General features: G+C 42.3%; 1 protein-coding gene across 3 annotated transcripts in view; it reads right to left on the bottom strand.

The window, feature by feature from the left end:
- LOC111974209 (acetyl-CoA carboxylase 2-like) overlaps nt 1–23,906 on the bottom strand; it is a 64,633-nt gene that overhangs the window by 21,337 nt on the left and 19,390 nt on the right. The window contains exons 3-24 of one of the 3 annotated variants that reach the window (XM_024001860.2): nt 9,313–9,445; nt 8,952–9,090; nt 8,659–8,768; nt 8,345–8,426; nt 8,117–8,215; nt 7,755–7,864; nt 7,334–7,440; nt 6,860–7,073; nt 6,479–6,649; nt 6,133–6,294; nt 5,869–6,032; nt 5,398–5,548; nt 5,184–5,287; nt 4,808–4,889; nt 4,336–4,481; nt 4,102–4,252; nt 3,826–3,960; nt 1,767–1,913; nt 1,289–1,477; nt 903–1,003; nt 715–803; nt 473–597 (exon numbers count right to left, since the gene is read on the bottom strand). In XM_024001860.2, the coding sequence (XP_023857628.1) occupies nt 473–597; nt 715–803; nt 903–1,003; nt 1,289–1,477; nt 1,767–1,913; nt 3,826–3,960; nt 4,102–4,252; nt 4,336–4,481; nt 4,808–4,889; nt 5,184–5,287; nt 5,398–5,548; nt 5,869–6,032; nt 6,133–6,294; nt 6,479–6,649; nt 6,860–7,073; nt 7,334–7,440; nt 7,755–7,864; nt 8,117–8,215; nt 8,345–8,426; nt 8,659–8,768; nt 8,952–9,090; nt 9,313–9,445 (2,911 nt within the window). Of the gene's footprint in view, nt 1–472; nt 598–714; nt 804–902; nt 1,004–1,288; nt 1,478–1,766; nt 1,914–3,825; nt 3,961–4,101; nt 4,253–4,335; nt 4,482–4,807; nt 4,890–5,183; nt 5,288–5,397; nt 5,549–5,868; nt 6,033–6,132; nt 6,295–6,461; nt 6,650–6,859; nt 7,074–7,333; nt 7,441–7,754; nt 7,865–8,116; nt 8,216–8,344; nt 8,427–8,658; nt 8,769–8,951; nt 9,091–9,312; nt 9,446–23,906 lie in introns of those variants that run through there. The other 2 variants (XM_024001857.2, XM_024001858.2) reach the window with 2 other exon arrangements.

Below are 23,906 nucleotides of genomic sequence, written 5' to 3'. Positions count from 1 at the left end.
GCATGAGGCAAATGGTGGTCACACCAGATACTGACTGGTTTTCTGATCCACAGCCCTACTTTTTTAAGGCATCTGTGACCAACAGATGCATATCTGTATTCCCAGTCATGTGAAATCAATAGATATGAGGTAGAATGGGAACTGTAACTCAGTAAAATCTTTGAAAATGTTGTATGTTGTATTTATATTTTTGTTCATTATATTTTTGTTCAGTATAATTTGAGTGTCCCGGATTTACATTTACTATACTACGTCTAGTCTATGAGACCAGGCTGGGTTTCAATTACCAATGACAAAGTCAAGCAGAGGAACAGCTTGCAGGTTGTGTTGGTTGACCCCTCCGAAATAGCATAAACATTTGCGCAATGCATTTTCCTTTATAAAGATTGAGGCTGAATTGATGTTCTTCAACAAGTGTTCTTCAACAAGTGGAGGCAGAGCTGTGGGTGTTAAGTTGAGAAAGTAGCCTTACAATAAGCATAGTGACCAGGATGTTCTTTTTGGAGACTTGGGCGTGAGAAAAGATGCTCTCCAGCACAGGGGTCATGTCAGGCTTGTACTGCTCCCTCAGGTTGATCACACACTTGTCGTAGTGAGCTGTTCACAAAAGGAAAAATATTGGCATACCATGTATCACCACAATATAAAATAACTCATACAACAGCAGGATACAGTCTTATGTCTTGATTATATCCACAGTGAAACACCAATCACCTTGCTGGAACTGCATCTCCACCTGAAGGTAACGGTTGAGCAGATCAAGCACCACAGACTTCATGTAACCCCGGATTCCACTGCGGTACCTGCAGCACATTCATATCACAATCCACTCAAACATCATATATCTGAAGTCATGTCTGTTATGGAGTGATGATTCAGATGTGAAATAAGAGAAGTGGGACCTCTGCACCAGCTGGACGATACTCTGAGTGTTCATGAAGAACACTTCCCGGTCAGCCTTCCTCTGTAGGGTGGCCGCATGGCTGTCCAGGATGCAGGCAATCTAAAATGGAGGGGGAACAAATTCAGCAGGCATACTGTAGAAGGATTCACTTCATTAGCTGAGAGTGGATGCAGTTCACTGTGCATATATTCAATTCCCAGTCCCAAGTCTGATCATGTGGTGGCGAGTGTATGGGGACTGACAATGACTGTAAGAGTTGGCAAGACAGCACAAACAGATCTGGGGACCAACCTGCTACTAAGGTACTCCGAGGCCACTCACTTTTGCGAAGTGAGAATGGTCAAACGGAGCATATCAGTTAGGATTCCAGGCTAAGTCACTCACCCTTTGGCTGGGGAACTGGCAGAGCACCGAGGTGATGTTGCTGGCGTACTGGGCCATGACCTTGCGGATGGCCTTCTCCACACCGGGCGGGATTCGGCTGGACACGCTGGTCATGATCTCCTGCAGCTCCAGCAGGGGCAGCGAGGGGTCCCGCAAGGTCTTCATCAGGGTGCCCACCCACTGCTTCACCTGAAGGGGTGGGGGGAACATACTGTCATCACACCCTCATATCACACCCTTGTCCCACAGCTCAATCAACATTCCCATTCTACAGTGTGCACAAGGGATGCAAATGCCCGCATTCCAACTTGTCTTCATAGCAATCTGACAAGATTTACATGGTTCCGGAGAAGATAAAACACTTCTTTGGGGCATTATGCAATCTGATAATCTGCTCGACTACGATATTAATGTCGACCTGGAACCTTGCGGCCACTCTATTGGTATGTGCAGCGCTGCAGTAGGTGGAGGTCCCCACCTTGTTGCTGAAGTAGGGCTCGGTGAGGCAGTAGCCATCCATGACCTTGACCAGGTTCTCCAGGACCATGTGGAAGACCTGGTGGAGCTTCTCCCCCACGATGGGCAGCGGCTGCTGGGCTGGGAGAGAGGCCGTATTCAGCTCCACCTAAGAGATCCACAGGAAGACAGAGATTCAGATATAAACCAGCCTCCAAATGTGTAACTGACCACTGCGTCATCCCTGCTATTGACTGGCTGACTGATGGGACTGTTGTGTAGGTGGGTTGTTGTCCATGCTTATGTGAAGGTGTGTGATTTACATGATGTACACTACCATTCAAAAGTTTGCGGTCACTTAGAAATGTCTTTCTTTTTGAAAGAAAAGCAAATATTTTGACCATTAAAATAACAAAAAATGTATCAGTAATACAGTGTTAATGTTGTAAATGACTATTGTAGCTGGAAACGGCAGATTTTTTATGGAATATCTACATAGGCGTACAGAGGCCCATTATCAGCAACCATCAATCCTGAGTTCCAATGGCACGTTGTGTTAGCTAATCCAAGTTGATCATTTTAAAAGGCTAATTTATAATTTGCAATTATGTTAGCACAGCTGAAAACTGTTGGGCTAATTAAAGAAGCAATAAAACTGGCCTTCTTTAGACTAGTTGAGTATCTGGAGCATCAGCATTTGTGGGTTCGATTACAGGCTCAAAATGGCCAGAAACAAAGAACTTTCTTCTGAAACTCGTCAGTCTTTTGTTGTTCTGAGAAATGAAGGCTATTCCATGAGAGAAAATACCAAGAAACTGAAGATCTCGTACAACGCTGTGTACTTCTCCCTTCACAAGAACAGAGCAAACTGGCTCTAACCAGAATAGAAAGAGGAGTGGGAGTCCCCGGTGCACAACTGAGCAAGAGGACAAGTATATTAGAGTGTCTCGTTTGAGAAACAGAGCCTCACAAGTCCTCAACTGGCAGCTTCCTTAAATAGTACTCACAAAACACCAGTCTCAACGTCAATAGTGAAGAGGCGACCCCGGGATGCCTCTTCAGTTGCAAAGAAAAACCCATATCTCAGACTGACCAATAAAAAGAAAAGATTGGCAAAAGAACACAGACACTGGACAGAGGAAGATTGGAAAAAAGTGTTATGGACAGACAAATCTAAGTTTGAGTTTCGGATCACAAAGAAGAACATTCGTGAGACGCAGAAAAAAATAACAGACGCTAGAGGAGTGCTTGACGCCATCGGTCCAGCATGGTGGAGGCAATGTGATGGTCTGGGGTTGTGTTGGTGGTGGTAAAGTGGGAGATTTGGACAGGGTAAAAGGGATCTTGAAGATTTTGCAATGCCATGCCATACCCTGTGGACGGTGCTTAATTGGAGCCAATTTCCTCCTACAACAGGACAACGACCCAAAGCACAGCTCCAAACTATGCAAGAACTATTTAGGGAAGAAGCAGTCAGCTGGTATTCTGTCTATAATGGAGTGGCCAGCACTGTCACCGGATCTCAACCCTATTGAGCTGTTGTGGGAGCAGCTTGACCGTATGGTACGTAAGAAGTGCCCATCAAGCCAATCCAACTTGTGGGAGGTGCTTCAGGAAGCATGAGGTGAAATCTCTTCAGATTACCTCAACAAATTGACAACTAGAATGCCAAAGGTCTGCAAGGCTGTAATTGCTGCAAATGGAGGACTCTTTGATGAAAGCAAAGTTCGAAGGACACAATTATTATTTCAATTACAAATCATTATTTATAACTTTGTCAACATCTTGACTACATTTCCTATTCATTTTGCAACTCATTTCATGTCCTTTTTTCCCATGAAAACATACATTTCTAAGTGACCCCAAACGTTTTTGTACGGTGGTGTATGTTTTAAACCTATTGCACTACTATGTGATTTGTACTGTATTATGTGATAAGAATGCCTACTATAATAGCTGTGTTACAGGCTGTGTCCGAAATGGCACCCTATTCCCTATATAGTACAGTACATATATGGGATAGTGTGCCAGTTAAGATGCAGCCATAGAGTTGTATTGAAGTAGGTGAGGGGGTGACTTGCTGGATGGATGCTGCTGGGGTTGTCCAGGTCCATGCGTGCCACCACACAGCCAGGCGCCAGCACCGCCCCATGCCTCTTCACATAGTGGACACAGCCAGACTCCACCACTGTCAGTGTCATCACCATCTTCATGACCTGCAGACGCACCGCAGAAGTCAGTCGGAGCACGCACACACGCACACACACAAACAAGACTGACTACCCATGTAACGATTATCTAATTATGAAAACCAAACCTGTAGACATACAGTAAGTTTTCATGGACTCCTCACTCACCTCGATCTCTGCATACGAGTTCCCTGCACAGATATGGCCTCCGTCCTCCACCAGGTACAGCAGGAGCTTACCAGCAGAGGACGACCTCAGCACAGTAGGGTCTTTCTCCTTCTCAAACACACACGTCTTGTTGCCAACAGTGATCCGGTAGCTAGAGGGTTACAAATACATACGTTCATGATGGCAAAAGAATCGGCTTAATGGCCCATCCATCCACCCGACAGAAAGTCCCACCTGTCCACTTCCTCCTTCATGTAGGTGGTGTAGCTGCTGCCATTGTAAGAGAGCAAGAGGCCGCCATCGCTCAGCCGGTGGACATCGATCTCAATGTCCGAGCCATTCATGATGACAACGTACGTGGTGGGGGACTGGCGAGCCACCTGTCAGTCACAAACAATGTTGAAGTCTTATTGGTTGATAACTGAGGGGCGAATCCAAACTTCCTCTTGAAATGAATTTTTACTTAATCTCCTATTGACATCAATGCATGACTAAGTGAAAATTTGACAAATTAGGATTCGCCCCTGATCAATCAAATGAATTTATGAAGCCCTTTTTACATCAGATGATGTCACAAAGTGCTATACAAAAACCCAGCCTAAAACCCCAAACAGCAAGCAATGCAGATGGAGAAGCACTTATCCCTGAGAGGATGAGATCAAGTCATGACAGAGAATGAGACAGGTGTAATGAGAGGTCTTCGTACCTTGAGGCAGTATTTGATCCCCTCGTAGACCAGGTCCACCTCGACAGTATTGAGCAAACTGGCTGCAGGCAACACCTGGCCCCTACAGAAGGACATTTCACATACTGGATTTAGACAGGTGTACAACATTACAGCAATAACACATTGGACCGACAAAGGTGATATTCGGATTCTCTTCCTTCTCCCCAGGTATCTACTTGTTCACTCCTCCTCAAGGATTTATAAGCATTGGATTGGTTGTAACAAATATGGGAGAAAAACACTCCATCTAACTCCATGCCAATCCAATACTTTTTCAGCCTTGAGGGGGAAGTAACAATTGCACACTTCAGGGAGAAGGGGGGGTGAGAATGTGAATTGGGCTATAGTAGGCCACCTTTCCAGTGAGTGCAGGAAGTCGGACATGCTCTTCCTGAAACTAGCGTCCGCCACGTGTAACGACCCGCAGACAATGCCCAGCATGGTGTCTGGCCTCTCCGCCTTCAGGGAGAACACACACACAGACGTTGGAGATTTGTTTTTAACCAACTGTAGTCTTACAGGATTGACTTTTTTAAGATTTACGTTCATATTCCACAAGGGTCCTCTACCTGAACTTTATCTGCGATGAGATTATCCAACCAGCCCGTGTCGATGTCGTTGTTCCGGAAGCTCTCTGTCTCCAGCAGCTTGATGAGGTACTCAACCGTGGTCCTGAAGTCCCCCCGGATACACAGCTCCTTCATGGCCACCACCATGTTCCTGCGCCACCACACAGTAACCACCACCACCCCCCAGGTATGGTAAGACACCAACACACACACCACCAACTCATGCAGAATTCCAAATGGATCTGAGCCGAGCCCATACACCCTAATCACTCCTGTAGATCTGAGAGCACTTTGATAATAGCTTCATCTTGCCTTCTGATTGGCCAGGTGAAAATGTCACCATATTGCTTCCACCTATCGTATCCTCTCAGGTCTACAGGAGTGGTTAGGGAGTAGGGGCTAGCGGTTGATAGGGACTTCATCAGAATAACTGATAGTCTAGTCTACAACACAAGGCAAGGAAGGACTCACGAAATTGCCTCCTCTCGGTTCTCCCCCCAGGAGAAGCAGTGGCCGAACTGGGAGTCAGCAAACTCGTGCAACCCCCCGGTAGCCCCGACACTGAAGTAGCCCCACACGTTCTTACTGCTGCGGAAGTTGAGTTCCTGCACTGTGCCCGAGCTGGGCTTGAAGCCCTGCGAGTGACAAGGAGGGAGGACAGGTCAGTTGTGAGCCTGTAGAACCCATGCCATCTCTTGTTAAGAATATGGCAGGCCAGCCCTGTAGAATGCACACCTCGTCTGGGTTCTCGCTGGTGATGCGAGCCGCAATGACGTGTCCCCGGGGACTGGGTACACAGTCTGGGGCCTCAAAGTTGATGGTGGTGTCCCCCCAAGGGGTCTCTCCATAAAGCATGCGGATGTCTTTGATCCTGTGGAGGGGGATCCCCATGGCTATCTACAACAAAGGAGAAAGACCAAGTTAACATTGTTTATTCCCAAGGAACTATTTACAGTTCCTAAAGCTTTCAGAACATCTCAACAACCACATAAATATAACATTTTACTGAGAAAAAAATGGAATGCGATCATTAACTAAGTCAAAGGACGAGATTAAACCCTGACCTCTGGCTGCTGCGTACCTGTAGCTGGGCAGCGGGCAGGTTGACATCCCCAATCATCTCTGTGCAGGGGTGTTCCACCTGCAGACGGGGGTTGAGCTCTAAGAAGTGGAAGCTCCCGTCTTCAGAGAAGAGGTACTCCACGGTGCCTGCGCTCACGTAGCCCACCATCTTAGCCATCCGCACTGCATACTGACATGGGGGAGGAGGCTTGTGTTCATTAGGCACCAAGAGGAAGATAACTGACTAAAACAGGGAGGGACTACATTTTCCGTTGTGTGCCCTAATGAACACAACTATGGAATAGTGAAATGGCCGAAAAACAAGTATCTAAATGTCAAAGTGGAGAATCGTCATTACAATGGCGAACATAATGACAAGGAAAGGCCCTCTGTGTCTCACCTGCTCCATGTGCTCAAAGGTGGTGGAAGATGCTATGGTGGCCGGGGCCTCCTCAATGATCTTCTGGTGTCTCCGCTGGATGGAGCAGTCTCGGCCAAACAGGGAGATGGCGTTGCCGTACTGGTCGGCAAGGATCTGGACCTCCAGGTGACGGGCATGCTGGGCCAACTGCATGACGAAGATGGGCGAGCCGGGCACCTCCGCCTGCACCTGTAGATGGATGGATCCATTGATTTGTATTAGATGAGGTTAACACAAAATTGTGCTAATTATGGACATGACATCACCATGCAGTGTGTGTGTGTGTGTTTCAGGTGTTATGGGCAGCCTAGCTGTGTGGATGTGGATTCAAATAAAGTATGTAAAATGGGTGTGCATGTGTGTTGTGGTGTGTGTGTGTGTGGTGTGTGTGTGTGTGTGTGTGTGTGTGTGTGTGTGTGTGTGTGTGTGCTGCCGAATGCGAGACACAACCTGTCAAAGAAGCTGGCAAAGTCCTCAGCGTTGTCCACCTTCCGGATGCCCTTGCCCCCTCCTCCTTCTGACGCTTTTATCACCACCGGGTAGCCAATTCTGTCTGCTCCCTTTCAGGAGAAAGCACATTGAAGATGAAAGGATATTCAGCAACCCTGAACTTGAAATCAAATATTTTATTGTTAAAACCAACGCGTTTCATCTTCAGTTTGCTCCACTGTTCATGAACCTTGGTTTAAAAGCGAGTTAGGGACAGCATTTCCATTGCTCGGGAAAGAAACACATTGAAATACACCGTTTCAGACCTCTTAAAGGACATCAATACAAACAGAGTGAATTAAATACCTCTCCAGTGACTATTTGTCAAATGCTGCAAAGGATGTCTCAATGGTTTCAGCATTGGCGATGGCGTGGAGATGCTTACCGCAAGTCCATCGTCAACATCACGCACGCAGCCGTGCACGTAGACCTCTGGAGGCACGCTGATCACATGGCCGAGCCTCTGGTCCTCCTCAGTCCAGTCTACTCTCAGACCTACAGCACACGCAAAAGAAAATAACATGAGACCTAGCTCAGAACAAATACACTTATGACAGAGTATAGAATAGAACAGAATCATCTTCAAAACCGCTAGTGTTAAAACACAACAGTCAGTCACCCAGTCAGAGTCCTAATACTGTCTTGTAAGTCTTTTGTAATACCAGATTGGGGGTGTGGGGAAGGGATGCAAGGATGGATGGATGGGGGAGGTCTGGGGGTAAGTGTGCAGGTAAGGGGGTATATCACCTGATCCACTCCAGGGCAGGGTGGGGATGTCTGCGCTCTGGGCCACGATGGAGGAGGCCACCTTATCACCCAGGGCCCACATGGCCTTACTGGATGGCCCTGAGACACACGCAAAAAATAAAAAATAAAAAAACATATCTACATCAACACACCACAATGAATGGTGCTTGTGTTGTAACGCGAGTTAACCATCCAATAATCCACAAACGGCTTCATGCCGGGCTGTACCTAAGAAGGAGATTCCGTTCTTGTCCAAGAGCTCAGGCAGTTTGGGGTTCTCAGAGGCGTGACCCCATCCAACCCAGACCGCCTGTGAACAATAAGAAAACCGAGATCAGAGTCGGAGCCATGAAAATATAATTACTAGAAGGGACAAAGCCTCTCAGACCAATTTGACAGCAACATTCATCTATGCACTTAATATGGCCGCCGGTCCATCCATCGTAGAACATTGTGACTTGATTTGGGATTGGTAATGTCCCTTCTAAGCAAAAACGAATTCTCCTGTGGGTGAGAGTGGAGATGGAGGAGCACCGTCTGACCTGTACAGGGATCCTCTTGGCGATGTCCACTATCAACTCTACGTTGGCATAGTTGTTGTTGTTGGCGCCGCCGGGTACGGGTACATAGTGGTCCGCCATTTTGATATACTCTATAGAAGAGTCACACACATACAGTCACATTAGTCATTCGTGAGAAGTTCACACAGAAAGCATTTCTTTTGAGTAATTGAGTGACTCACTGTCGACTTTATCTACAGATGTGCCAAGAGACACAATGAGGAACAACCATCTGGAGCTGATGATGATGACCTGCTAAAACATGTTTCACTGACCTGCGTTCGCTTTCAGGTCCTCGGGGGTGACCATCACCACAAAACGGATGGTCCTCTCATTCCGGAACATCTCATAAGACCAACGGCGGATGGAACGCATACATTTGACCGCCGCTATGCCATTATTAGCTATCAGCACCTTGTGAAAGAGAAAAAGTGAGAGAGAGACAAAAAGAGAGAGAGAGAGAAAGAGAGAGAGAAAGAAACAAAAAAAAGAGAAGAAAGTAAACAGTACTCAACTCAATATTTGACACTATTTTGTTGTCTGTTGCTCGTAGCTTGATGAGTTTAGTCAAGAGAGACACACATTTAGTGACACGCATCCAAAAAAGGCACAGACAGGGAGGGAGGGATATCTTACCTTATCTATCACACGGTTTCCTCCAAAGCGGGTGACAAACTCAGCCGGCGAGGCCACGGTGAAGTGTCTTTGCAGCTCAATTTTTCGGTGCTCGCGACCCTTCTTCACCAGATGTGGGTGAGACATGCTAGGCCTGGAAAGAGAAAACATACAAGTGGTTGTCCAAGAGCACACATGCATCAATGCCTCACGCTTTTTATTAATATTTCATTCGTACAACTCAAGTAAAACGTCAAGCAACTGCAATCAGTCATTTCTGTGTTGGGACAAATCTCTGCATCATGTAAAGTAGGTCCCGGTAAATTAGGATGTAGGACTTCTAGAAGAACATTCCCATCCAGCAAGCAAGTTCACCAACATCGGACTCACAGGCCAAACCCAGAACAAGGAGGAAACAGCAGCATTGGACCTTCACAGCAAATCAGCCAAAGTTCAGTCTCTACAGAAGGTAATGGTTGTGCTGTCACTGATCAGGTCACAAGTGCATGTCTTACCTTCTCTGTAAGCCAAACATTTTGTCAGCCATATCCTACGCAAGGTGTTCAGTCAACCGCGACAGACAAATGTTTCAACTCGGCGACAATCTGACAGGCTGCAATACAACACACATGCTAATCCTCTCAGTTACCTACAGAGGTGCCTCAGACATGCCTGGTACTGCACGTATAAACAATGCTCCCAGACCAGAGAGACAAGCAAAAATACATAGCCTAGTTACACAAGCTTAATCCTATCAGCAGTGGCAGAGCATTTTACCATCTCTCCATTGTGCCCAACCACCAAAATGTTCACATGGACCAAGTTCATATGAAAAATATATGATAATGGAAACAATACTAACTGCACTCAGTTAGGCTGACACGTAAGCTTCAATAAAAAAGACTGTGATACTAACAAGAGCAGTGTGCAGGTTTCTCTTTTCTTTAAAGTTCTCTTTGTTACCATGTACCTGCAACAAGATAGCTCAGATGTGCGAGTGACTTTTTACATTTTGAACTGCAGTCAGTTAAAAGGAACCTGGATATGGGTTTTCGTTTTCAGTTCAAAATGATCACATGATGAATAAATTAGAAGCCAGACTTTCAGAATATCTGCCTATATTATTGAAAAGTGACATGAAGGGGCACAATAAAACAATATAAAGTTCAGTACCGAGAATGATCAAACACTAAACAATACAGGGGTAATTCCAAGGTAATGGAATTATGCTTTGACTCATACCAAACAAAAAAAACTATGATTTCAAAGTTGAACAAACCATACAATTCTATGCAAAAGGACTACTTTTAACAATTTGAAAAGAAAAATGTACTAAAACTAATTTAGTGGAAGAACTGTGCCAATGCAAACTTTGGTAATGGAGTTACGATAAAATCTCCCTCAGGTTTTCATGCGAACATGTTGTCCAAAAACTCTTAAATACTGTATCCCCTCCGAATTAAGATAAAAAAATGTCTGCAAAAAGAATGGGGTGTCAGCTATGACATACACTACCGTTCAAAACGGTACACTACCGTTCACTTAGAAATGTCCTTGTTTTTGAAAGAGAACCACATTTTTTGTCCATTAAAATAACAACATCAAATTGATCAGAAATACACTATAGACATTAATGTTGTAAATGACTATTGTAGCTGGAAACGGCAGATTTTTTATGGAATATCTACATAGGCGTACAGAAGCCCATTATCAGCAACCATCACTCCTGTGTTGCAATGGCACGTTGTGTTAGCTAATCCAAGTTGATCATTTAAAAAAAGGCTAATTGATCATTAGAAACCCCTTTTTGCAATTATGTTAGCAGCTGAAACTGTTGTGCTGATTAAATAAGCAATAAAACTGGCCATCTTTAGACTAGTTGAGTATCTGGAGCATCAGCATTTGTGGGTTCGATTACAGGCTCAAAATGGCCAGTAACAAAGAACTTTCTTCTGAAACTCGTCAGTTTATTCTTGTTTTGAGAAATTGCCAAGAAACTGAAGATCTCGTACAACGCTGTGTACTACTCCCTTTACAGAACAGCGCAAACTGGCTCTAACCAGAATAGAAAGAGAAGAGGGAGGCGCCGGTGCACAACTGAGCAAGAGGACAAGTACATTAGAGTGTCTAGTTTGAGAAACAGACGCCTCACAAGTCCTCAACTGGCAGCTTCATTAAATAGTACCCGCAAAACGTCAGTATCAACGTCAACAGTGAAGAGACGACTCCGGGATGCTAGCCTTCTAGGCAGAGTTCCTCTGTCCAGTGTGTGTGTTCTTTTGCCCTTTGCCCATCTTAATCTTTTATTTTATTGGCCAGTCTGAGATATGGCTTTTTCTTTGCAACTCCGCCTAGAAGGCCAGCATCCCAGAGTTGCCTCTTCACTGTTGACATTGAGACTGGTGTTTTGCAGGTACTATTTAATGTACCAATTTAATTGGTGATCTGCTAGCCAGCTGATGAGAAATGTTGCAAATCATCTTTTTAAATCTGTGAATTGTTTGCAAGACAACACAATCTTTCCCGAAAGGTGTGAAAATAGGAAATTGTAACATTATCTGACTAAAAACGTTAGAAATTCAGCTGTCCGTTTTCTGCACAATGTAGGCTTGCTTGCAACTCTGGGTCTTCCTTTCCTGTGGCGGTCCTCATGAGAGCCAGTTTCATCATAGCACAATTTTTGCGACTGTACTTGAAAAAACGTTCAAAGTTCTAGAAATGTTCCGGATTGACTGACATTCATGTCTTAAAGTAATGATGGACTGTCATTTCTCTTTGCTTATTTGAGCTGTTCTTGCCATAATATGGACTTGGTCTTTTACCAAATAGGGATATCTTCTGTATATCACCCCTACCTTGTCACAACACAACTGATTGGCTCAAACGAATTAAGAAGGAAAGGAATTCCACAAATTAACTTTTAACAAGGCACACATGTTAATTGAAATGCATTCCAGGTGACTACCTCATGAAGCTGGTTGAGAGAATGCCAAGAGTGTGCAAAGCTGACATCAATACAAAAAGGGTGGCTACTTTGAAGAATCTCAAATATATTTTGAATTGTTTAACACTTTCTTGGTTACTACATGATTCCATATGTGTCATTTCAAAATGTTGATGTCTTCACTATTATTCTACAAAGTAGAAAATAGTACAAATAAAGAAAAACCCTTGAATGAGTAGGTGTGTCCGAACTTTTGACTGGTACTGTATATGAAACATATAACACTAACATATCTTGATTAGATAAATATTCAATCCCCTGAGTCAATAAAATGTTAGAATCACCTTTGGCAGCAATTACAGCTGTGAGTCTTTCTGGGAAAGTCTAAGCGCTTTGCACACCTAGATTTTACAATATTGGCACATTATTCTTTTAAAAATTATTCAAGCTGTGTCAAGTTGGTTGTTGATCATTGCTAGACAACCATTTTCAAGTCTTGCCATAGTTTTGTCTTATATCGGCTTGAAAATCTAACTAGGCCACTCAAGAACATTCGATGTTGTCTTGGTAAGCAACTCCAGTGTATCATTGGCCTTGTTTTAGTTTATTATCCTGCTGAAAGGTGAATTTGTCTCCCAGTGTCTGTTGAAATGCAGACTGAACCAGGTTTTCTAGGATTTTGTCTGTGCTTAATTCTATTCCATTTCTTTTTATCCCCCCAAAAACTCACTAGTCCTTGCCGATTACAGGAATACCCATAACATGATGCAGCCACCACCATATTTGAAAATATGAAGAGTGGTACACAGTGATGCGTTGTTCGATTTGCCCCAAAAATAACACTTTGTATTCAGGACTTATTTAGGATTGTAATAACAAAAAGGGTTTGAATGACTCAAGACATTTCAGCTTTTCATTTTTTTATACATTTTAAAAACATAACACCACTTTGACATTATGGGGTATTGTGTGTAGGCCAGTAACACAAAATCTCTATTTAATCTACCTTAAATTCAGGCTGTAAAACAACAAAATGTGGAAAAAGTCAAGGGGTGTAAATACTTTGAAGGCCCTGTAGCTAGCTGACCAAGACCGACTGGAATGCAACACTCAGCCTTCAAGTGCCTTTAGCAGCACTGCAGTCAAGTAAACAAACTCACAAATTGCTTCCTGAGGTCTAAAATAGCTGGACAAGAGAGAAAACAAAATACTACAGATAGTGGTGCCATTATTGATTACATGCCMCCCCCCCCCCCCMCCYCTCYTTYCAGTGTAAATACAGCTTCCCTGTTGAAGTTTTCACTGATATCAAAAATGTTACAGCGACTAAGTTCACAACCCTTAAACCTGTATCATAATTTGTCCTTAAACAAACATATTATTGATCCTGTGTCACACTGAAAAGAGACGGTGAGAAGTTCTTGTTGATGGCACTACTTTTGTAAAGTAGATAAAGGAGATAATCCGCTCACCTACTCTGCATCTCACAAAGTAACCAGCAATGTGGATAATAAAGGTTTGTTGAAAGAGGCTATCGTGCTAAGCAAAGATCTGTTGGCAGATTGCTGTATTACACTCTAGGGTTCGTTTCTGGACCAGACCACTGTTTTACAGCTTGAGTTGATTTCGGGGTGTGGTTTGATGCAGATGTCTCATGTGTGTGAGGGTGTTTGCAGGTGGGAAGAGTTAGACAAATTATTTCGCCAATTAGCTTCAGCTGGCTGTTGTGCTACCGTAGCAAACTTGGTTTGACTTTTGATAGCATATCTCCGGGGCTAGTTAGGGACCATCAGTAAATTAATTACACAATGTAAATTAGACAATATTTTCATGTTGGACACCTTTTAGTTCTCATTAAATGCTTTCAATATTTGTATATGAATATCTACAATTTAGTTGGTTTGAGGTTAAGTCATTGAAATTTGGAACCAATAGAATTTTAACATACAGTATTGTCTCATGGTCCCTAATTACCGGAGGCATTACAATTGGCTTGCGTGCAGCTGGACTCCGAATGTATGATTACTTGTGTGCTGACAGCTGTGAGCAGGATTGAAATGAACCCAACCTTCATTTACGTTGTGACATACTCATGTACAAAACTCTGTTTTGGACCAGACTGACTATGACAATTATTTATCAAATCAAATTTTATTTGTCACATACACATGGTTAGCAGATGTTAATGCGAGTGTAGCGAAATGCTTGTGCTTCTAGTTCCGACAATGCAGTAATAACCAACGAGTAATCTAACAATTCCACAACTACTACCTTATACACACAAGTGTAAAGGGATAAAGAATATGTACATAAAGATATATGAATGAGTGATGGTACAGAACGGCATAGGCAAGATGCAGTAGATGGTATAGAGTACAGTATATACATATGAGATGAGTAATGTAGGGTATATAAACATAAAGTGTATGAGAGGGCTTTCAATGTTGTTCAGATGATAATGAATTATACGTCTTATTTATTTATTGTCCTATCATGGTGGAACAGTTTTAAAATAAATTATACATTTGATTTGTTGTTGTCCTATCATGGGGAACTACATTTTTAAAATAAATTATATCTATTTATTTATGATCCTGTTTTAATGGTACGGTCCATGACCCTATACCCTAGACACCCACCTGAAKGACCCAGATACTAAGGAGAAGTCCCTAACTGTTTTATGTGCATGCTGTAAGCGGTCTGTATGCAGCCAAAATGAGRTCAGAGACCAAGAGCAGCACTGCCCCCTCAAGATTCTGAGCCTGCTTGGCAGGGTTGGTCCTGCAAAGCCAAAGCCCCCTAAAGGGAGAGCATACTACACAAGGAAATTCTCAAARCTGCTAATGAGAACCTTGATGACCTTGTACCTAGCCGGTGGGGATTCCGGTGGGGTGCCCCAACCCAGGCAGTGGCAGTGCTGGCAACACTAGCTGCAGTAACCCATGGGGAGGGGGTCACACTCGGACATTCAGAGAGGGGGATATTATTGTGACCCTAGTGGCACAAAATCAAAGTCGGACTGCATGGAGATGCTTGGGAATATGGTCAATACGGGTGACCGTATTGTGGGTGTTGAAGGGAAAAGGTGTACATTTGACCTCCATCATCTAGGATGTGACAATGGTAAATAAAATCTCTCATGTTTTGCCTATTTTTTGCGCGGTCTTGCAGGCCTTCTCATGCAGCTGCAACTGCAAGTGCATTTGTAAATCAAGACCCATCTTGAGTTGGGCTCTGGTTTGGTGCAATTGTTGAGTAAGTGAGCTTTTGGTTGTGTGGGGGTATGGGTTGAGTGAGTGTGGGTGTATGTGTGTATCCCACAACTGTTGCGTAGGAGTAAAAGATGTTAGGGACAATAGAGGATGATCCACAGCTACATATAATACAAATCGAGGTGAGGGCGATGGAAATGCATTTGGCAGTTAATCTACTTCAATTCGGTAAATGGCACTGTGTGCTCTTTTCAAAGGATGGATCCCAGTCGGTTCAGGGCTATGGGATACAGGGGGTCGAGGGTGGTCTGCCGGGCATTGGGATGACAACCCAACTCGGGATGAGGGCTTTTAGCGGGTGGAATAGAAGGGACCAATTGGAGGTTTACTTAGTAGAAATGCAAATATCATGGTAAAGCTATATAGACACTCAATCATCATGTTACTTTTTAATGGTACGTTTACAAACATATAATTCGATAAGAAGAATTGAAAGTTGTGTCTCATTATGATAGGTGGTGAAATAAGTATAGCCAGTTACAATTGTAATGGCCTAGCAGATAATAAGAAAAGACAATCAGTATTTACCTGGCTAAAAGAGAAGGAATATAATATCTATTGTTTACAGGAAACCCATTCAACAGTTTTAGATGAAGTTTTGTGGAAAAAGAACTGGGGGAGGTGAAATATACTTCTCCCATGGGCAAAGAAATTCAAAAGGGGTGATGGTTTTAATTAACAATAATTTTGATCCAAATGTGCAAATTGTCAGATAGAATTAAACAGATATGGCTTATTAACCTAGACGGTCCGAATAATGATGATCCAAGCTTTTTTGAAAATATAAGAATTTATCAACTCTACAAGCAACACTAGACTCTATTATTATGGTGGGAGATTTTAATACGGTCTTAAATACCTCTATGGACCGGAAAGGAAATCACACTACAAACTATCACCCTCAGGCACTTAAGGAAATCATGAATGTCATGGATATATTGGAATTAGTGGATATATGGAGACTTAAATACCCTGACCTAGTGAGATATACATGGCGGAGGCTTAATCAAGCTAGTCGTCTTGACTACTTTCTTATACCATTCTCTCTGGCACCAAAAGTTTAAAAAAAGTGTTGATAGGGGACAGAATGCGGTCGGATCATCACATAATTGGCATATATATTACTCTTACAGAATTTCCGCGTGGGCGAGGCTATTGGAAATTTTATCAAAGTCTACTAGATGATAAATTGTTTAGAACTAGGACAGAAGATTTTATAACTGACTTATTCAGACATAACATAGGTACAGCAGATCCCCTTATTGTATGGGACACTTTTAAATGTGCCTTTAGAGGCAATGCAATTCAGTACTCATCTATAAAACAAAAGCAATTTAGATCAAAATAATCCATATTAACAAAGGAAATTGAAGGACTAACAGTACAGTTAGATAGCAATAAAAACGGTACCATAGAGACACAGAATAAGTTAGAGGAAAAACAAAAAGAAATGGAGGAACTTATTCAAGAAAGATCCAGTGTAATATATTATAAAAATAAAGCGAACTGGATGGAATATGGGGAAAAATGCACCAAATTCTTTTTCAATCTACAATATAGAAATGCTACCAAAAAAAAATGTATTAAAACTTGTTACAAATGATGGAGTCACGCATGATTCACCAAATGATATTTTGAAAGAGGAAGTAAAGTACTTTAAGAATATGTTTTCATTTCAGGCTCCTCCATCTCCACTAACTGAAACTAATTGTATGGATTTTTTTCCTAATAATAATGTAAAATTAACATCTGTACAGAAAGACTCATGTGAAGGCCAAATTACAGAGGAGGAACTGTTTGATGCAATTGGGGCCTTTAAGGATGGGAAAACTCCAGGGCTGGATGGCATACCAGTGGAAGTATACAAAACTTTTTTTGATTATACTCAAAGACCATTATTAGCTTGTTTTAACCACTCCTATATAAATGGTTAGATTATCAGACACGCAACAAGAAGGTCTGATATCATTATTACTGAAACAGACCCAAGTGGTATATATAAAAGATCCAGTCCGTTTAAAAAATTGGAGACCTCTTACACTCCAGTGTTGTGATGCAAAAAATCCTAGCAAAATGCTTGGCACATAGAATTAAAAAAGTATTGTCAGATATTATTCATCCTAATCAGACAGGTTTTTTACATGGATGATACATTGGAGATAATATAAGACAAGTACTGGAAACAATAGAACACTATAAATATCGGGGACACCAGGCCTGGTTTTCATAGCTGATTTTGAAAAGGCTTTTGATAAAGTACGACTGGAGTTTATATATTAAATGCCTAGAACATTTCCTAGAACATTGGGCGAATCTCTTATAAAATGGGTTAAGGTTATGTATAGTAACCCTAGGTGTAAAATAGTAAATAATGGCTACATCTCAGAAAGTTTTAAACTATCTAGAGGAGTAAAACAAGGTTGTCCACTATCGGCATATCTATTTAATTATTGCCATCGAAATGTTAGCTGCTAAGATTAGATCAAACAATAATATTAAGGGATTAGAAATCCGTGGCTTAAAAACTAAGGTGTCATTGTACGCTGATGATTCATGTTTTCTTTTAAAACCACAATTAGAGTCTCTCCACGGCCTCTTAGAGGATCTGGATACTTTTGCTATCCTCTCTGGATTAAAACCAAATTATGATAAATGATACCATATTACGTATTGGATCACTAAAAAATGCACATTTTACATTACCATGTAGTTTACCAATTAAATGGTCTGACGGAGATGTGGACATACTCGGTATACAAATACCAAAAGAAAGAAATGTTCTCACTCCAATACATTTTTATAGAAAGTTAGCAAAAATAGATAAGATCTTGCTACCATGGAAAGGAAAATACCTGTCTATTTGTGGAAAAATCACCCTGATTAACTCTTTAGTTATATCACAGTTTACCTATTTGCTTATGGTTTTGCCTACACCTAGTGACCTGCTTTTTAAATGATATGAACAAAAAATATTCCATTTTATTTGGAACGGCAAGCCAGATAAAATTAAAAGGGCCTATTTATATAACGAATATGAATTTGGTGGGCAGAAATTATTAAATATTCAAGCATTAGACCTCTCACTAAAGGCATCAGTCATACAAAAGTTATACTTAAATCCAAACTGGTTCTCTAGTCAATTGGTACAAATGTCTCATCCTATATTCAGGAAGGGCCTTTTCCCCTTTATTCAGATTACATCTGCTCACTTTCGGTTGGTTAAAAAGGAAATAGTCTCCAAAATATCTTTATTTTTTAAACAAGCCTTAGAAAGTTGGTTGCAATTTCAGTTTAATCCACCCGAAACGACGGAACAAATAGTACAACAAATATTATGGTTAAATTCAAATATACTAATTGATAAAAAAAACAGTATATATCGAAGAAATGTTTAAAAAAGGTATAATTTTAGTGAATGATATCATAAATAGGACTGCTGGAGTTGTGTCACACATGCAGCTAACACAGACATATGGAAATGTCTGCTCTACCCAAAATTACAACCAATTAATTGCAGCATTACCACAAAAATGGAAGAGGCAAGTAGAAGGGGAAAAAAGTAAGGAACTTGTATGTCGGCCCTGTATTAAAGAACATAAATGGTTAAAGAAAAGTGTGATAAATAAAAACATATACCAATTTCATTGAAGGACCAAAAAACTGACAGCTGTGCCATATAAATTGCAAAATAGTTGGGAAGAGATTTTCGATGTACCCATTCCATGGCACATGGTTTATGAATTGATACGCAAAACAACGCCGGATTCAAAACTTCGAATTTTTCAATTAAAATTACTGTACAAAATTCTTGCAACTAATAGAATGTTATATATATGGGTACAATCTTCCCAGCTCTGCAGATTCTGCTGTGAGGAGGCAGAGTCATTAGACCATTTATTTTGGTATTGTCCATATGTAGCTCGTTTTTGGTCACAGGTCCAGGAATGGCTGAAGAATTGCAACATTTGCCTAGAACTAACGCTACAGATGGCAATACTGGGGGATTTGAAAAGCCATAGTCAATCAATCAATAATATAATAATTATTTTAGCAAAAAAAAATATTTTTAATTTACAATCTGTAGAAGCTATGAGAATAGGAAGGTTCAAATATTTTGTGAAGCATCACAGCACAGTTGAAAAATATATGGCAAATAAAAATCCGAAATGGATGATGTTGGAAGATAGATGGGAAGGGTTGAGTGGAGCTGAAGGGTGGGACTAATAACAAGATAAACAATGTAGAGCATACAGGATCTGTGAAATGTGTATAGGTTCGGAGCTTTTGTGAAATAGCACAGTTACAAGTGGAAATCAAACTCGACGGACATCAGAAATAGAGGAAGGACTAAGAACAAACAAAAGAGACCTATTGTAAAGTAGACTGCGTCTGTAAAATGTGTATAAGATGTATAAATTGAAGGTAAAAGCAGAAGTGTTTATTAGTTTACTCCAATTGGGGGAACGGTGGTAGGGTTTGCGGGGAATAATAATAAAGGTATATTCTTTTAAAAAAGTATGTATGTCTATATAGGTATGTGTCTGTATATATGTATATATGTGTATATGTATGCATACGTGTATGGATTATATATTACCAAAAAAATATGGGGATTGGAAATGATGCAGACATTTACATTGGAAGCAACATTCTTCGCAATATTAAGCTGATCCGACCCTGAAAAAAAAAAAAAAACATAAAGTGCAATAGTTTAAAGTAGCTAGTGATACATGTATTACATAAAGATGGCCAAGATGCAGTAGATGATATAGAGTACAGTATATACATATAACTATGAGATGAGTAATGTAGGGTATGTAACATTATATTAAGTGGCTTGTTTAACGTGCTAGTGATACATTTTTTCGCATAAATTTCCGTCATTCCATTATTAACGTGGCTGGAGTTGAGTCAGTATGTTTGGCGCAGCATCAATGTTAGTGGTGGCTGTTTACAGTCTGGGATGGCCTTGAGATCGAGAAGACTGAAAAAACAGCTTCTGTCTGTTGATGCACTGTACTGACTCGCCTTCTGGATTGATAGCGGGGTGAACAGGCAGTGCGCTTCGGGTTGGTTGTTGTCTTTGTGATCTTTAATGGCCTTCTGTGGACATCGGGTGCGTGTAGGTGTCCTTTGGAAGGGCAGGTAGTTTTGCCCCGGTGATCGTTTTGCGACCTCTCTACCCTCTGGAGAGCTTTACGGTTGTTGGGCCGGAGCAGTTGCCGTACCAGGCGGTGATATCAGCCCGACAGAATGCTCTCCGATTCTGTGCCTCTGTCGAAGTTTTGTGAGTGCTTTTGTGACAAAGCGAATTTTCTTCGCTCCTGAGGTTGAAGAGGCGCTGCTGCGGCTTCTCACAACGCTGTTGTGTGGGTGGAGCCAATTCCAGTTTGTCCGTGATGTGTAGCGGGATCTTAAAACTTACTCCTCTCCACTACTGTCGTCGATGGTTGGGATAGGGGGGTGCTCCTCTGCTGTTTCCTGAAATCCACAATCATCTCCTTGTTTTAGTGAGTGTGAGGTTATTTTCCTGACATCCACACTCCGAGGGCCCTCCCTCTCCCTGTAGGCGTCTCGTTGTTTGTTGGTAATCAAGCCTACCACTGTAGTGTGTCGCAAACTTGATGATTGAGTTGGACGGCTGTGCATGGCACGCAGTCGTGGGTGGAACAGGGGTTACAGGAGAGGGCTCAGAACGCACCCTTGTGGGGCCCAGTGTTGAGGATCAGCGGGGTGGAGATGTTGTTACCTACCCTACCACCTGGGGGGCCCGTCAGGAAGTCCAGTACCAGTTTGCACAGGGTGGGGTCGAGACCCTGGGTCCCGAGGTTGATGACGAGTTTGGAGGGTACTATGGTGTTAAATGCTGAGCTGTAGTCGATGAACAGCATTCTCACATAGGTATTCCTCTTGTCCAGATGGGTTTGGGGCAGTGTGGCAGTGTGGTTGCGATTGCGTCGTCTTGTGGACCTAGTGGGTCGGTAAATCAAATTGGAGTGGGTCTAGGGTGTCCAGGTAGGGTGGAGGTGATATGGTCCTTGACTAGTCTCTCAAAGCACTTCATGATGATGACGGTGAGTTGCTACGGGGCGGTAGTCATTTAGCTCAGTTACCTTAGCTTTCTTGGAAAGGAACAATGGTGGCCCTCTTGAAGCATGTGGGAACAGCAGACTGGGATAAGGATTGATTGAATATGTCCGTCAACACACCAGCCAGCTGGTCTGCGCATGCTCTGAGGACGCGGCTGGGATGCCGTCTGGCCTGCAGCCTTGCGAAGGTTCCGTTTAATGTTTTCTCACCTCGACTGCAGTGAAGGAGAGCCCGCAGGTTTTGGTAGCGGGCTGTCTGTGGACTGTATTGTCCTCAAAGCGAGCAAAAAAGTTATTTAGTCTGTCTGGGAGCAAGACATCCTGGTCCGCGACAGGGCTGGTTTTCTTTTTGTAATCCGTGATTGACTGTAGACCCTGCCACATACCKCTTGTGTCTGAGCTGTTGAATTGCGACTCTACTTTGTCTCTATACTGGCACTTAGCTTGTTTGATTGCCTTGCGGAGGGAATAGCTACACTGTTTGTATTCGGTCATGTATTCGGTCATATTTACACTTTGTAGTGAAGTTTGACAGAATAAGTGTTTTTGACTCATATCAATGCCACGTAGGCTGATTTCCAAATGAGAAGTTGGTTTTAAGGGGCTTTTTATCATTATATTTTTGTCTCAACCACACGTTTCCCAAACAAGGAAAATAAGTAGTTCGTACTATTCCAGTTCCACATGATGGTAATCAAGGTTGTAGAAACATCTCAAGGATGATCAATGGAAACCGGATGCACCGGAGCAAATTTTTTTGTCTCATAGCAAAAGGGTCTGAATACTTATGTAAATAAGGTATCGTTTTTTTTATTTGTAATACATTTCCAAAAATGTCTAAAAAGCTGTTTTCGCTTGTCATTATGGGGTAGTGTGTGTAGATTGAGTTTTTTAAAATCCATTTTAGAATAAGGCTGTAACGGATCAAAATTTGGAAAAAGTCAAGAGGTCTGAATACTTTCTGAATGCACTGTATAGTATATGTGGTTCAAGTGGACGGTACCATGCACGCACGCACACACACCAAGTTTGGTGTGTGTGCGACGTCATGCTACACTAACGGCCATGGTACGTTACAAGCAACACAACCAAATTAAGAAACTCTTGGCACTGTCACTGACTACGAAGAGACCTGGGGGTTAAGTCTGCTCTCAAAATGTGTTCTGCTGCGTAGAACGCTTTCATAGCCTAGTAACTTAGCGAGTCTAACAGCTATGCCTAGGCTATTATGACGAAAGGAACGTTCAGAATAGGGAGGAGCAAATCTGTGCGTAATGGTAGGCTAAGCCTATGATGACCTTATCGGATGTGCTTTACTAACAGTATTTATAAAAGGCAACTATCCTTCTAACAACTGTCGTACAGTACCAGTCAAAAGTTTGGACACCTACTCATTCAAGGGGTTTTCTTATTTTTTTAAACTTTTTTCTACATTGTAGAATAATAGTGAAAACAACAAAACTATGAAATAACACATATGGAATCATGTAGTAACCAAAATATATTTTATATTTGAGATTCTTCAAAGTAGCCACCCTTTGCCTTGACACCTTTGCACACTCTTGGCATTCTCTCAACCAGCTTCACCTGGAATGCTTTTCCAACAGTCTTGAAGGAGTTCCCACATATGCTGAGCACTTGTTGGCTGCTTTTCCTTCACTCTGCGGTCCTACTCATCCCAAACTATCTCAATCGGGTTGAGGTCGGGTGATTGTGGAGGCCAGGTCATCTGATGCAGCACTCCATCACTCTCCTTCTTGGCCAAATAGCCCTTACACAGCTTGGAGGTGTGTGTTGGGTCATTGTCTTGTTGAAAAACAAATGATTGTGGGACTATGTGCAAACCAGATGGGATGGCGTATTGCTGCAGAATTCTGTGGTAGCCATGCTGGTTAAGTGTGCCTTGATTTCTAAATAAATCACTGACAGTGTCACCAGCAAAGCACCCCCACACCTCCTCCTCCATGCTTCACGGTGGGAACCACACATGCAGAGATAATCCACTCACCTACTCCTCGTCTCACAAAGACACAGCGGTTGGAACCAAACGGTTCAAATTTGTACTCATCAGACCAAAAGGACATATTTTCACCGGTCTAATGTCCATTGCTCATGTTTCTTGGCCCAAGCCAGTCTCTTCTTATTGGTGTCCTTTAGTAGTGGTTTCTTTGCAGCAATTTGACCATGAAAGCCTGATTCACGCAGTCTCTAATGAACAGTTGATGTTGAGATGTGTCTGTTACGTGAACTCTGAAGCATTTATTTAGGCTGGTAACTCTAATGAACTTATCCTCTGCAGCAGAATTAACT

The sequence above is a fragment of the Salvelinus sp. IW2-2015 genome, linkage group LG15 (genome assembly GCF_002910315.2).
Source record: "Salvelinus sp. IW2-2015 linkage group LG15, ASM291031v2, whole genome shotgun sequence".
Lineage (NCBI taxonomy): Eukaryota > Metazoa > Chordata > Actinopteri > Salmoniformes > Salmonidae > Salvelinus > Salvelinus sp. IW2-2015.
This window is presented reverse-complemented; position numbering and strand designations above follow the sequence as displayed.